This window comes from Dendrobates tinctorius, unplaced genomic scaffold (assembly GCF_039654945.1).
Source record: "Dendrobates tinctorius isolate UK_male_01 unplaced genomic scaffold, ASM3965494v1 ptg000058l, whole genome shotgun sequence".
NCBI classification, from domain to species: domain Eukaryota; kingdom Metazoa; phylum Chordata; class Amphibia; order Anura; family Dendrobatidae; genus Dendrobates; species Dendrobates tinctorius.
In genome coordinates this window covers 24,573,984-24,588,811 of record NW_027361726.1, presented here as the reverse complement: position 1 = coordinate 24,588,811, position 14,828 = coordinate 24,573,984, and the positions used below count along the sequence as shown (strand labels likewise).

Here is a 14,828-nt window from a genome sequence, read left to right as displayed (position 1 = left end):
AGGCTGAGGTAATGTCACTATGTATAGCCTGCTTTAGCTCGCCTAGCAGGGAGTTTAGTGGGTCCTCTGTGATGGGGGTGCAGCTGTGCCGTGTCAGGTGCGTATAGTTGCAGTTTGGTGCCGTTTCTTCGGCCTCCTTCAGTGACTGCTCTATTATGATGAGGCTCCTCTCCGGTGAGGTCTGTCCCGGTGTCGGGAACAGATCCCCCTAAAGCGCTCCACACCGCTGTCGGCCATCTTGGTTTTTCCCGGGAGCCGGCACAAAGGCCGGTGTCCTGCTCGAAGCTGCTCCCCTGCTCCTGGAGGTGTGCCCCATCGGTGCCCAGACCCTGCCTGAGGTTGCGGTGAGTGATGGTGCGGGTTTCTCCCGCCGTCATCTGCTGCTGTGAGCCACGGTAGGGCTGCAGGAGCACGGAGCTAGCGCTACCTGCGTCCGCTCAGCTCCTCATCCATACACGCCCCCCACAAGGTGCCTTTTTATAATATGGAAATGTCATAAATTAGTATCATTAAGAATTGCCACATTGCGGCCATTCACCACCTTCCAAAAAAAAAACCCCTCAAGTATCAGAACATAATCTGTACCTCATACTGTACGTATAAAAGCAACCCCTTGCTGCGCTAAAAAGTTGTCCACCGTTTTGTTGGGGCTTGTGCACATGTTGCAGATTTATTGTGTTTTTTCACCACAAATAAGCGTGTTCAGGAGACTTCAGGATTCTCATTCACTTTGCTGGCATCAGGAAACTATTCAGGTTTTGTGACAAATCTGCACAAAGAAAACTGCAACATGTGTATAAGCCCTAATAAATGGGGAAAAATCTGCACCAATAATACACATTAAAAACACGCTCATTTTAAGCAGCACGTTTTGTGCAGAAATTGCTGCAAATATCCCTGGAGATTTAAGAAAATGGAATAACAAATGAATTTCTGGTTTTGCGAAGTCCAGAATTACTTAAAACCCATAAAATATAAATCTATATAAATGTTCCACATTTTTTTATTGCCGTCATCATACTGACCTGAAAAAATAAAGCTCGGCCGGGTCCTGAAGGGATTAATGCATAACTAGATATTTAGGGTGAAGACTTTCCATCTACACAGACGACTTGGAGTTAAGTATCAGAGAAGTAAAGATATACTATATGTCAGCGCAGAATGATACTATGAAGTCTGGTATTGTGTGACTCAGTCGCAGTACCAGACCCAGACACGAAGGTGCAGTACTGTCCCACTGCTACTACCCCTCCAAGCACACTGGATTCCCATTCTGCAGCAAACAGACACTTATTACCTTTCTGAGACCACCCCTTAAACTGCACAGCCACCAACCACCCCTGGGGTAACAGCGTCTCCCCCCTTCCTGACACCAAAAAACAACAACATGAAAACATGAAAAGAACTTATAAGAAATTATATTCTTTTTTTTTTTTTAGAGTAAATGCTCCCAGTGACCCCCAATATGAGATACGGCCCCTTCTAGCACCGAAGAGGTTTAAAGGTGATGACCAGGATTAGAAAAACATGTCTGCCTCCATCGTCAGCTTGTCTGGTATTGAAGTGAGCTGTAATACCAGACATAACATGTACGCAGTGGGGGGTGCTGTTTTTCGGAGACGTCATGTTTATCTAATCTCGGACCCCCCCTTTGAGAACACAGCTCCACAGACGCAGAAAGTCTCATAACACAGCGGGAAATGGTCAAAAGAAACGAGCAGCACGTAGATATGGCAACGTCAGCGTGGGGTGGACAAGGCAAAGATGGGAAACTTTGGGAGAGAAGGGAAGGCACTCGCATCCTGGCTGGCACAGCGATTGTAGCGAGCGAGGCCCTGGTGCCCGCGGTACATCCTGGCTGCTGTGCACCATCTTCGTAGGGGAGTCTCCATGCTGGTAGAAAGGTCACAATGTAACCGCTGCATCCTGTGGCCGAGTAGTCAGACCGGTCCCACAACTGGCACAAGTGAGATAGGAACACCGACTCCTGCTCTGAATAGAGCAACCCCACGTGGGGGTAGCGCATGCTTCCCAGTAAAGCTGATCCGCCGGACCCCCGCCTTCTCAGCAGGACACGTCTGGCTCTGGATACCAATGCAACTTGTTTGCGATTCTGCAGGATCCGCCACTGTCACAGGAGAAGAGTCGTGCAGTCGCCATCAGTGCGGCATGTGCACACATTTCCATACAAACAAGCTGCAAAACACACAAACATGTCACCAGGAGGAAAAACAGGATATTACACCAGCATGGTATGTACAGAAAGAAGCTAGAAATGTATTAAGGTATGAGCACACGTTGCGGATTCGTGTGCGGATTTTTCAGCACGGAATCTGCAGAATCCACAGGTCAAAATGCCCGTGTTTTACCTGCGGATATTGGCCTGCGTTTTTACACCTGCGGATTCCTATAATGGAATGGGTGTAAAAACGCTGCGGAATCCGCACAAAGAATTGACATGCTGCGGAAAATAAACCACTGCGTTTCCATGCGGAATTTTCCGCAGCATGTGCACAGCGGTTTTTATTTTCCATAGCCTAACATTGTACTGTACATCACTTATGGATCTGCAGCGGATCTGCAGAGGCAAATCCGCCACATGTGCACATACCCTTACACTCCAGAGCTGCACTTACAATTCTTCAAGTGAAAACCGGACTCTCTCAGCATAGCCTGCAGCGTCTGTGACGCAAATATCAATGTATTCTCAGAAATGCTACCTTTATGTCATCTGATGCCAAAAACTATCTGCTCCCTGCTCAAGTAATAATTCACAGAGAGAACATCAACCACCAGAAGAATAGTGAGTGCAGCTCTGGAGTATAATACAGGATGTAACTCAGGATCAGTAATGTAATGTATGTACACAGTGACTGCACCAGCAGAATAGTGAGTGCAGCTCTGGAGTATAATACAGGATGTAACTCAGGATCAGTAATGTATGTACACAGTTAACAGCGCCAGCAGAATAATGAGCGCAGCTCTGGGGTATAATACAGGATGTAACTCAGGATCAGTAATGTAATGTATGTACACAGTGACTGCACCAGCAGAATAGTGAGTGCAGCTCTGGAGTATAATACAGGATGTAACTCACGATCAGCAATGTAATGTATGTACACAGTGACTGCACCAGCAGAATAGTGAGTGCAGCTCTGGAGTATAATACAGGATGCAACTCAGGATCAGTAATGTACACGGTGAATAGTGAGTGCAGCTTAGGAGCATAATATAGGATGTACCTCAGGGTCAGTAATGTAATTAATGTATGTACACAGGGACTGCACCAGCAGAATAGTGAGTGCAGCTCTGGAGGATAATACAGGATATAAATCAGGAACAGTAATGTAATGTATGTACACAGTGACTGCACCAGCAGAATAGTGAGTGTAGCTCTGCTCAGCTGCTGCTCATTGTGGTGATTGTGGGTGCGGTCGACACTGATCCTGCTGTGTGCTCCAGAGAACCAACACCTCTCCACCCAGGGACCTGCTCTCTCTCCTACCCAGGGAGGAGTGGGTTTCCTGGGATGAGTGAAGGAGCCAAGTCCCAGGCTTCTGTTTCCCGGTCCAGGCCGGCGGGGAACAGAAGAAACCAGCAACCGGCCTGCACATCAGAGGACTCGGGGGTGAGACGCTCCACCAGGAGACGCAGCAAGGTGGCTCCTACTCCCCCCAAGTCTACAGAGACCCAGAGAAGCCGCAAGGCTTCCAACATGGAGGAGAAGCCTGCTAGCAGCGTGCAAGATGGCGGTCCTGCCGGAGGGAAGCTGAGTGCTCACGGAGGTAAGGCAAACCTCACGGAGGAGGGTTGGGGGCTGCAGAAACCAAAGGAGTCTGTGTCCACCTATGCCTCCCGGGTCATGAGCCACCTCCGTGAGTATGAAGAGGCGAGTAAGACCATCAGGAGGCTCCGGGAGGAGCTGCGCTGCACAAGCGCCAAAGCTGCAGGTGCCTCCAGACCCAGGAAGACCCAACTCCAAGCGGAGGTAAAGCAACTAAAACTGGATATTAATGAGCTGGAGGTGAAGAAAGCATTCCTAAGAGAGAAAAGTGGACCATTTAAAGAAAAACTGATGAATGAGGACAGATTCAGAGAAATGGCTGAAAACAGAGAGCAAAGGCAGATGGGGCTGCAGCCTGAGAGCCAGGTGGATGATGATGATGACAATGAGGATGATGACCAGCAGAAAGCACCACCTGGCAGCCTGCAAAGTCACCCGCAGGCCTCGTGCAGCGAGCTCCCTGCCGGACAGGCAACATTGGCATCTGGTCGCAGTTCTGCTGGCTCTGGGGAGGACAGTGACAACAGCGGCCAGGGAGGGGCACTAATGGCGGAGATAAAGCTCCTGGAGTCCCCAGTGTGCCTTCAGAACTTCCATCTTGGTGATGATTTACCAGAGGAGGCACCTGGGGGCCAGAAGAAAAAGACCACCAAACCAAAGCTCCAGGAAGTGGTGAGTTATGTATATGCCCCCCTTCCTGTACCCCCTGAGTCAGCTGCAGGGTCAGCTCACTGTATAAGCCCCGTTGCCCAGCCCAGCCCGGGTTCTGCTGTGGATCTGGTGCAAAGGCACGGGGAGAGTACAGAGCACAGTAGTGAGGCGCAGAGCTCCGTCTCAATTTGTATTAGCGGGGACGTAGCAGCAGGTGCATCAGCCGAGAGGCTGGACAGTGAGGGCGGCCCGGCAGTGGGCATACTGTTAGGCCACAATACTGTGGTACGCTCCTCAGTGGGAGGGGGGAGCGGCCCTGTGTCGGGGGCAGCTCCGGTAGCCTCGGTGCCCCTGAATGCTGTTGCCGCTGATCACTTAGTTGAGAAGCGGCCGCAGTGTGAGGGGGCTGGGCGTTCCGATCCTCCCAAGATCCTGTTCTGCGTTGGCGCCGCTGGTCAGCAAGATCTTGATATGAAGGATCAGCAGCGCCTCACGGCGGCAAAGGATCAGCGGTGCGTAGTGAAGCAACGGAAATGACCAACTGATGATGCGGAGGGCACCCGTAAGTCCAGGAGTGAGGTCGCCTCCAGTTCTGTGGAGGAGACTGAGCACCTTGTGCCTGATGATGCAGAGGTCAAAATGTCACCCCCTGTTGTCACTGGTCCAGCAGGAGAGAATGCGGTGGGAGGTGTGGATGAGGAAATTTCTTTGTCTAGTGGTGTGGTTGCTGGTTTGGTGGAGAGTGAGGGTGTTATGGAGATGGGTAATAGTGATACTGTTGGTGTTGATGTGGTCACTGGTCCGGTTGCCCCACCGGTGGTGTCAGTACCCGTTAGTAGTTATGCCGCTGTCACCTTCGGGGGAAATAGGGCGTCCTCCTCGTCTCCGGCCTCTGGGGACGGCATGTTGCAGCGGCGTCTCCTGGAGGCTCCAAAGAAGGGGGAGAGATCACTAATGGTAGAGGGTCGAGAGGTTGATCTATCCTTCTGGATAGAGAGGCATGGTCTCGGGGCCTTCCGGGAGCAAAATGGGGGAAATATGTGGTCCCTTCCGACAGCCTGGCCAGGTAGTGTGCGTAAGAATGTGGTCCGTCTTCGGTGGAGGGGAAGTGATGCGTGTCCTCCAAGGTCTAAGGTTGTGGAGCTCCTGCTGAAGATGGGCTTCAAGGCTATTGACATCTACGCCTTGATACATCCCTATTCCACGCCTGAGTTTGATGTCAGCTTTGTCCGGCCAGAGGGGCTTGAGCTCTTCTGGTCGAATTATGAGTTGGCATAAAATGAGCCTGGCTGGCGAGACTTTGCCATCCAGGCGGTGTCTCGCCAAAATCAAGTCAAGAAAGTGACCATGATGACTTGTAACGAGTCGCTTTCTTGTTATGACATCATGACGTGGCTTGGCAGATATGGAAAAGTGGTGAATCACTGCTGAGGCACGGCGGTGCCTGCATCCCCCACTGCGCCACCAATGTTTTTTTGCCATACCAACAGGATCTCTGCTCCTCTAGCACCTGGACTATTGGCTATATTGGATAATCCGCATTTTTTTGAAATATTGCCTAGCAGTGATAAACTATCAACCGGTGACTACCAAAACTCAACTTCAAAAGGGCGACTATGTGATAAAGGCCGTTGTTAGGCCGAAACGTCAGCGGTCGCTTCATCACCGTCAAATAAATAATAAAAAGTTCACTTTAGCTTAATTTACGTGTGCAGTGATTCTATATTGACTTTATGGTAAAACTTAAGCGTTCAGGTGGTACGGTTGCCCACATTCCATCTTCTGCCTTCCTGGGTAGGGATCGTATCCAGGTCTTCTACCATGGGCAACCGAAGCTCTGTCACAAGTGCGGCGACCCCACACACTTCAGTGCAAACTGCACTGTGCAGAAATGTGCATTGTGTGGGGATATCGGTCATCTTGCTGCATCTTGTGTGGAGATTAGGTGCCACCTGTGTGGTGACTTAGGTCACCCATTCAGCCGTTGTCCTCGCTCCTTCGCTAATGCAGTCGTGACCCCGGGGGAGAAAGCCGTGAGGTTGATTCTGCTGGGGAAGGGACTAGCAGGGGTGAGAGAGCTGAGGGCCCAAGGAGGAAAAGCAATAAAAAGACGTCTGCCCAGCTGAGGCGTCTGTACAAGCGCAGACAGGAGAGGGAGCTAGGCGAGCCCCGAGCTACTGCGGTGACCCCTATCCTGGATGCCAGTCTTGCTGCTGAGGCCCCGAGGGATGAGGAGGAGGTCAGGTGGATCCACAGGGAGGAAACTGCCAGTGCCTCTGAATCCTCCCATTATGAAAGTATGGATGAGGATAATAAGCAGTGGCTAGAGGACAAGCGTAAGCTCGGCACCAAAAAGAGAAAGAAGGGAGATAAAACATCTTCTCCCGCTCTGACCAAGGTACCTAAGGAAGGAAAAACTGACTGCCCTCTGGTTGGTCTTTCTAATCGGTTCCAAGCCCTTGAGAACATCTCTTCCTCTGAGGAGGAAGCTGAGGGTGAGGTTCCGGCGTTGGCGGAGCTTACAGGGGGTGCCGAGTCTCCTTCTTCTGGGAATGTAAGGTCCCTGGAGGGAGGGACTGGCCCGGAGTCCGGAGACTAGGACGACAAAAAGAAAAATCGCATGGGAATGGACACCTCTGTGTCATTAAAGAGGGGGAAGGATTCCTCCTCTGAGGCAGAGGATAAGGAGAGTGGGAAGAAAGCCATCTAACTCAATCACCAATGATGGCGGTACACACTCCATTGACGCTGGCGTCCATTAATGTTGCCAGCATAAAGTCAAATACAGCCAGATTTTCGGCCTTTGATTTTGTCAGCAGTGTTGAAGCTGACATTTTCTTTTTGCAAGAGACCAGACTGCCAAACATGGCAGATGTGTTCAAAGCCAAAAGGGAGTGGAGACTCGGGCCCTCCTATTGGTCTCTTGTGGCCAAGCCGTATAGCAGAGTGGCGGTTCTTTTTTCACCGCACCGGTGGAATGCCGACGGGTTATTGAGTTAGAAATGGGGAGATGCCTGATCTTAGATGTCCTCATGAAGAGAGAAGAGCTCAGGCTCATTAACATCTATGGTCCCCAATCTAAGTGGGACCGGAAGTGTCTCTTTATGAGGATCAAGCCCTATCTTTTTACAAGTTGGCAGGTTGTCTTTGGAGGAGACTTCAATACTGTCACGAGGCCCCGAGATAGGAGGTTCCAGAGACAAGCTGACTTATGATAGCGTCTCCCTTAATTGTATAGCTAGCGAGGCTCGCCTGGTGGATGTCCACATTCGGCACACCCCAGGCCACGAGAGGTTCACCTATCATAGAGGTAACTGTAGGTCCAGAATAGATAGGTTTTATTTAAAGGAGGAAGCTGTCTCTTCAGCAGTGTCTGTTGTTGAGGTGGAGTTCTCCGACCACTGTTTAATCTTGTTTTCTCTGAATGTTACAGAGATCCTCCGGATGGGAAGAGGCTTTTGGAGGCTCAATTCATCTCTCTTGGAAGAAGAGGATATAAGACAGTCCTTTGAGGATTTTCTTCAGAGCCAGGTACCCTTTCTGGATCTTTGTAGTAGTAAGTCAGAGTGGTGGGAGATGTTCAAGAAAAGGGTGGTGAGATTCTTCCGCCAGCTCTCGAGCCTCAGGAGTCTGAACAGGTACCACCTGTATCAGGGTCTGAGGAGGAAACTCAAGCATCTTGTCTCAACTGGAGGTAGCCGCGAGGAGACCTCCATAGTGATATCTTCGCTCATGAGGTGTCAGTACGATAAACACGCATCTTTGGTTTTTGAGAGGGATTACGGGAAGTACCGCTCGCCCGACCCTTACAGAATCTGCAAGATGTCAGTGAATAGTAAAGTGGTTACAGGACTGGTCGACACTACGGGGTCCCTGAGGCGATGCAGATCAGGGATCCTGAAGGTTGTCAGATCCTTCTACTCGCACCTCTTGGGGAAGAGGGATCTTGATTGGGATGAGATGTCGGTGTCATGATCCAGGTTGGATATGACAGGTTTTGAATAAGTAACCTTTTTTTTTTTCGTTAAGCCGTGTGCTTAAAGGTAGTTTTGCCCCCGGTGGCCATTAGGGTCATTGTACTGTGGTGATTTCAGTTCTAATTTTGCCCCTGGTGGCAGTTAGGGTCATTGCACTCTGGTTACTTTAGTGCACGTGATTATGAAGCAGGTGTGATTGCTGGCTCTTACCTATAAAAGAGTGTCAGGTGGTTGCAATCACTGTTGGTGATATTGGTCTTTTCCAACCATCCTTGGTGAAGGAGCTAGAGAGAGTTCCTTGCAGCACAGTCAGAGTCCTGGTGTGGAAGGACCCACAATGAGGAGTGGAGGAGTGGCAGCTATGGTGTCAGTGTTGAGTTCTTGCAAAGCTTGGTGGAGTGGCAGCTATGGTGTCAGCGAGGAGTTCTTACAAAGCTTGGTGGAGTGGCAGCTATGGTGTCAGCGAGGAGTTCTTGAAAAGCTTGGTGGAGTGGCAGCTATGGTGTCAGCGAGGAGTTCTTGCAAAGCTTGGTGGAGTGGCAGCTATGGTGTCAGCGAGGAGTTCTTACAAAGCTTGGTGGAGTGGCAGCTATGGTGTCAGAGAGGAGTTCTTCAAAAGCTTGGTGGAGTGGCAGCTATGGTGTCAGCGTGGAGTTCTTGAAAAGCTTGGTGGAGTGGCAGCTATGGTGTCAGCGAGGAGTTCTTGCAAAGCTTGGTGGAGTGACAGCTATGGTGAAAGCTGCACTCAGATGCTGGACTCTTGCTGGAAGTGAGCTGTACTCAGATGCTGGACTCTGTTGCTGGAAAGCTGCACTCGGATACTGGACTCTGTTGCTGGAAAGCTGCACTCGGATGCTGGACTCTGTTGCTGGAAAACTGCACTCGGATGCTGGACTCTTTTGCTGTATAGCTGCACTCACATGCGGGACTCTGTTGCTGGAAAGCTGCACTCGGATGCTGGACTCTTTTGCTGTATAGCTGCACTCACATGCGGGACTCTGTTGCTGGAAAGCTGCACTCAGGTGTTGGATCCGGTTGGAGGAAAAGATGCACTCAGGTGTCAGACTCTGTTGCTGGGAGCATTAGCAACAGAGCAAAGCTAAGTGGTGTTTCCCAGTTTGTCACTTTCCTCAATGTGTGTTTTAGTGCAGTGGTGGGATTAGTTTCTGCACCGTCCACTTCACTAGTAAGGGATTGGTTCGGGGCGAGCTAGGGATTTTAGGTATCCTGATCGGCGCCCGATGCGGAACCGGCCTAGGGATCGTTAGGAGTGTAGAGACACTGACTCTGGGGAGTGCAGGAGGTCTCCACGTCCCCGTTCCCTATCGCAGGGCCCCCATTGTAATGTTTTCCCCTTCCCCGTGTCTTGTTGTTTTAGTTACCGGCCTGCGGGTCGTGACACACAGGACAGTTACATGTGCCGTGTCTTGTTGTTTTAATTACCGACCTGCGGGTGGTGTCACACAGGACGGGTCCACGTGACAGTCGGCTTTTCTGGCTGAAGCCGTTCCCGAACGTCTCTTGACGTTTTGACAGAGATGATCAGGGAAGAGGAAGTTAAGTTGGCGATTGAAGGTCTTGCCCAAAAAAAAATCACCCGGTCCAGATGGCTTAACATCTGAGTTTTATAAGACCTTTAAGGACGCTTTGGTTCCCCTCTTGACTGAGGTATTCAATGAGTGTCATTCCTCGGGTATTCTACCAAATTCAATGAGGCCTGCCCTGATCATCTTGTCAAAGGGTAAGGACCCATCGTGCATTGAGAATTGGCGTCCCATAGCGCTTCTCAATGCAGACAGGAAGGTTCTGGCAAAGGTGCTGTTCAATCGGCTGGTGAAATTTGCACCCCGACTCCATTTGGAGGCCCAGCATTGCTCTGCTCCAGGTCGCAGCACGTTTAGTGCTGTGCTCAGTGTCCGGGAGGCGGTGGAGCAGGGTAGGGCTGGTCACTGGAAGGGGTACATGCTGTCACTGGACCAGGCAAAAGCGTTTGATCGGGTTAATCATGAGTACCTCGGGTCTGTCCTTCTGAGATATGGCCTGCCGGGGGGGGGTTTGTTGATTGGCTTAAAACCTTGTACGGTGGGGCTGAGAGTTTCCCGCTTGTGAATGGTTGGATTGGCAGCTCTTTTGAGGTTGGATCTGGTGTTCGCCAGGGTTGTCCCTTGAGCCTGCTGCTGTACGTGTTTGCGATTGACCCAATTCTTAGGAGGGTGGAGCCTGGATCGTTGGCCGGGATCAGGATGGACCAGGCAGCACCGGAAGCCACAATGAGGGTGGTGGCGTATGCCGATGATGTCACTGTTTTTGTTTCCTCTCACGAGGAGGCAGGGTGGCTGATGTCAGAGGTAGATCGCTACTCGGAGGCATCCGGGTCCAAGATCAACCGGGATAAGTGTGAGAGTCTCTGACTGGGAGGAGGAGATCCTGGTTTTGATCTCCCGGACACCCTTCCAGGACCCAAAGTCTCTGCAAAAGTCCTTGGCATCGAATTTGGCCAGGGGGATTACCCCAAACAAAATTGGGACAGCAGGCTAGAAATCGCCACTCAGAAGGTGAACCAATGGAAGGGTTGATCTTTGACCCTCAGGGAAAGGGTAAACCTGATCAAAACTTACCTGCTCCCTTTACCGATTTATCTGGGCAGTGTTTGCATCTTGCCGGAGTCTCTCTGGACTCGGGTCTACAGTTTGTTCTTCCAACTGTTATGGGGAAATAGACTGAACCTGGTCAAGAGGGAGGTTACTTACCGTACGAGGAGACTAGGAGGGTTGGGTATGGTCAACCCTGTGGTATTCCTTGTGGATACCTTCATTAAGATCAATATTGCAAACCTCTGGAAAGAGCGGGCTCCTCCGTGGGTATTCTCCTGTAGGGGATGGTTTCAGCCTTTCTTCCAGGAATGGGAGACAGGAGGGCAAGTGAAGTATCTTCGCACACCGCATGGACATCTTCCGGCTTACGCTACCTTGGTTCTGAAGGTAATTCGCCGGTGGGGTCTGGGAATGTGGGAGATCAGGACTCTAAGAAAAGGAAGAAAGGTCCAGCTCCAGAAATTTAAAATCCAGGATTTTTATTGTATCATGTTTAAAATACATTCATGGCTGCTTGTGATCAAGTAACGGCAACAAAGTTCACCGCATGGGGATATTCTCCAGGTCTCTGTACGCGTTTCGAGCACAAGTGCTCTTAGACTCAGAGTAGCTGTGGAATATCAGCTGAACCACATATAAAACTCTGTCACAGGTGATCTAATCAGAAGTGAACAATTTATACAAAAATAATAAAATCAGAAAAATGAGAAAAAAAAGAAAAAACACATTAATACATACATAATAGAAATATATATAAAAAATCAATAGTACAGCATAAATTCCTTTTTCTTTTTTTTTTAAATTTAATCTCAGAGGAACAAGTGTATCAAACATATATCCAATGTGCCTCTCAGTTCCTTAAAGGTTTTTCTATGTCTCCACATCATAAATCTCTTCTAATCCTCTCCGCTGCATGAATCTTCAAACCAGATAAATCCCTGTTATAAACAGAAGTAAAATGCTTTGACAGATAAAAACATTCCTAGTAGTAGTTTACCCGACATCATATAGGTGTTCACATGTTCTCTCCTTTACTTTACAGATAGTGGATCCTGCATACTTTAAACCGCATTTAGTACATTCAGCTATATAAACCACATAGTTTGAGTTACAATTTAAAAACTCTTTGATCTTATATACCTTACTATTAGTGGCATTAGAGAAAAATATATAAGATACATATGCAAACCCACTACAAGTCTATTGTGGATAATGCATTGGGGTATAACCCTCAAGCATGCTCAGATGACACTCAGTTAGCTGTTAGAGCACAATCAGATGAAGATACACATGTCTTTCCTCCACCAATGCGTCCTATAATAGCTGGCATAGGGTCACTCAATGAGCGATCAGGTGAATGGCTTGATTCTGTCCTCCAACCTTTGGTATATCATATACCTGGCCATCTGAAGGATACGAAAGATGTACTTAATATGTTCCAGGGCATTTGTTGGAACACAAACTTCACATGGGTTACCTGTGATGTTGTTTCTTTATATACAAGTATCCCTCATAATGTTGCTATTTCTGCAGTACGCTTCCACCTTCAGAAGTACAGTTTGTATTGTGCTGACTTACAAAATTATATTGTGGTGGTTTTACAGTTTTTGTTATCACATATTATTTTTTGTTTGACAAAAGGTTCTATCTACAAAATAACGGAGTTTCTATGGGAGCCAAATTCTCACCATCTGTGGCCAATTTGGTCATGGCTTGGTGGGAAGAGCTTTTTATCTTTAATGTTGATAATCCTTTTTTTTGACCATATTGAATGGTACGCTAGATATATAGATGACTTGTTATTAATTTGGAAGGGGGACATTAACACTATTCCTATGTTTATAGATTATATTAATTTAAATGAATTTAATTTAAAATTCACTTATTCTTTTGATTCACATTGTATATATTTTTTGGATCTTTGTTTAACTGGAAAATCACATCAGTGTATTTCTACTGCTACCCATAGAAAGAAAACTGCAGGTAATACCATTCTTCATGCACACAGTTACCACCCAGCCCATACCATTAAGGCTATCCCTGTGGGAGAACTCACAAGTGCTAAAAGAAATTGTAGCACAGAGGAAAGCTATAAAAAGAGTCTTTTTCTATTAAAAGTCGTTTAAATAAAAGAGGTTATCCTAATTGGACGATTCAGAGAGCTGTAAATATTGTTAACAAAAAAATCAAGGGACACTTATCAAGTCTAATTCAGACATTGATAAGAAAAAAAAATAATGATCGTCCGACTTTAATTCTCACATATAGCCCTTATTTCAATCAGATCCGCAGGATCATTAACAATAACCTATATATTTTGCGGAAAGATGATACTATGAATGAAATACTGAGAGACGGAATTAAAATAGTCTCCAGAAAGGCATTAACATTAGGAAATAGCCTGTCACCTAGTTTACACCGATCAGAGCAATCTTATAATAACAAAGGTAACTGGTTATCTGTGGCAGGATATCATAAGTGTGGCCAATCACCATGTAAAACTTGCTGTTTTTCTTCTAAAACCTTATCTTTTTCTAATGCCACAAATAGTAAGGTATGTAAGATTAAAGAGTTTTTAAATTGTAACTCGAATTACGTGGTTTATATAGCTGAATGCACTAAATGCGGTTTAAAATATGTAGGATCCACTATCCGCAAACTAAAAGAGAGAATGCGTGAACATCTATATGATGTCAGGCAAACTACTACTAGGAATGTTTCTAATCTGTCAAAGCACTTTACCTCTGTTCATAACAGGGATTTATCTGGCTTGAAGATTTATGCAGTAGAGAGGATTAGAAGAGATTTATGAGGTGGAGACATAGAAAAACTTTTAAGGAACCGAGAGGCATATTGGATATATATGCTTGACACACGTGTTCCTTTGGGATTAAATTTAAAAAAGGAATTCATGCTGTACTATTGAGGGAGGAGAGGGAGAAAAGAAAAAAGAAAAAGGAGAAAAGAAAATTTTTCTTTTTTTCTTTTCCTTTTTCTGACATTATTATTTTTGTATAAATTGTCCATTTCTGATTAGATCACCTGTGACTAAGTGGTATATGTGGTTTAGCTGATATTCCATAGCTACCCTGAGTCTAAGAGCATATCTTTATTTTGACTGTGCTCTAACAGTTAACGAAGTGTCATCTGGGCATGCTTGAGGGTTATACCCCAATGCATTATCCATAATAGACTTATAGAAGGTTTGCATGGGTATCTTTATCTTGATTGTGCTCTAACAACTAACTAAGTGTCATCTGAGCATGCTTGAGGGTCATACCCCAACGTATTATTCATAATAGACCTGTAGAAGGTTTGCATGTGTTTCTGTATTTCGATTGTGCTTTAATAGTCAATTAAGTGTCATCTGAGCATGCTTGAGGGCTACACTCCAATGCATTATCTACAAATAGACCTGCAGAAGGTTTGCATGTGTATCTTTATTTTGGTTGTGTTTTAACAGCTAATTAGGTGTTATCTGGGCATGCTTGAGGGTCACACCCTAATGTATTATTTACAAGAGAGCTGCAGAAGTTTTGCATGTGTATCTTCATCTGATTGTGCTCTAACAGCTAACTGAGTGTCATCTGAGCATGCTTGAGGGTTATACCCCAATGCATTATCCACAATAGACTTGTAGTGGGTTTGCAGGTGTATCTTATATATTTTTCTCTAATGCCACTAATAGTAAGGTATATAAGATCAAAGAGTTTTTAAATTGTAACTCAAACTATGTGGTTTATATACCTGAATGTACTAAATGCGGTTTAAAGTATGCAGGATCCACTATCTGTAAAGTAAAGGAGAGAACATGTGAACACC

At 47.1% G+C, this 14,828-nt stretch overlaps 1 protein-coding gene across 3 annotated transcripts in view; it reads right to left on the bottom strand.

Moving 5' to 3' along the window:
* Positions 1-1,978: 1,978 nt before the first annotated feature.
* EML5 (EMAP like 5) overlaps positions 1,979-14,828 on the bottom strand; it is a 166,934-nt gene continuing 154,084 nt past the window's right edge. For all 3 annotated transcript variants that reach the window (XM_073578207.1, XM_073578206.1, XM_073578205.1), the window contains exon 43: positions 1,979-2,196. In XM_073578207.1, the coding sequence (XP_073434308.1) occupies positions 2,160-2,196 (37 nt within the window). In that variant the 3' untranslated portion in view covers positions 1,979-2,159. The remainder of the gene's footprint in view (positions 2,197-14,828) is intronic.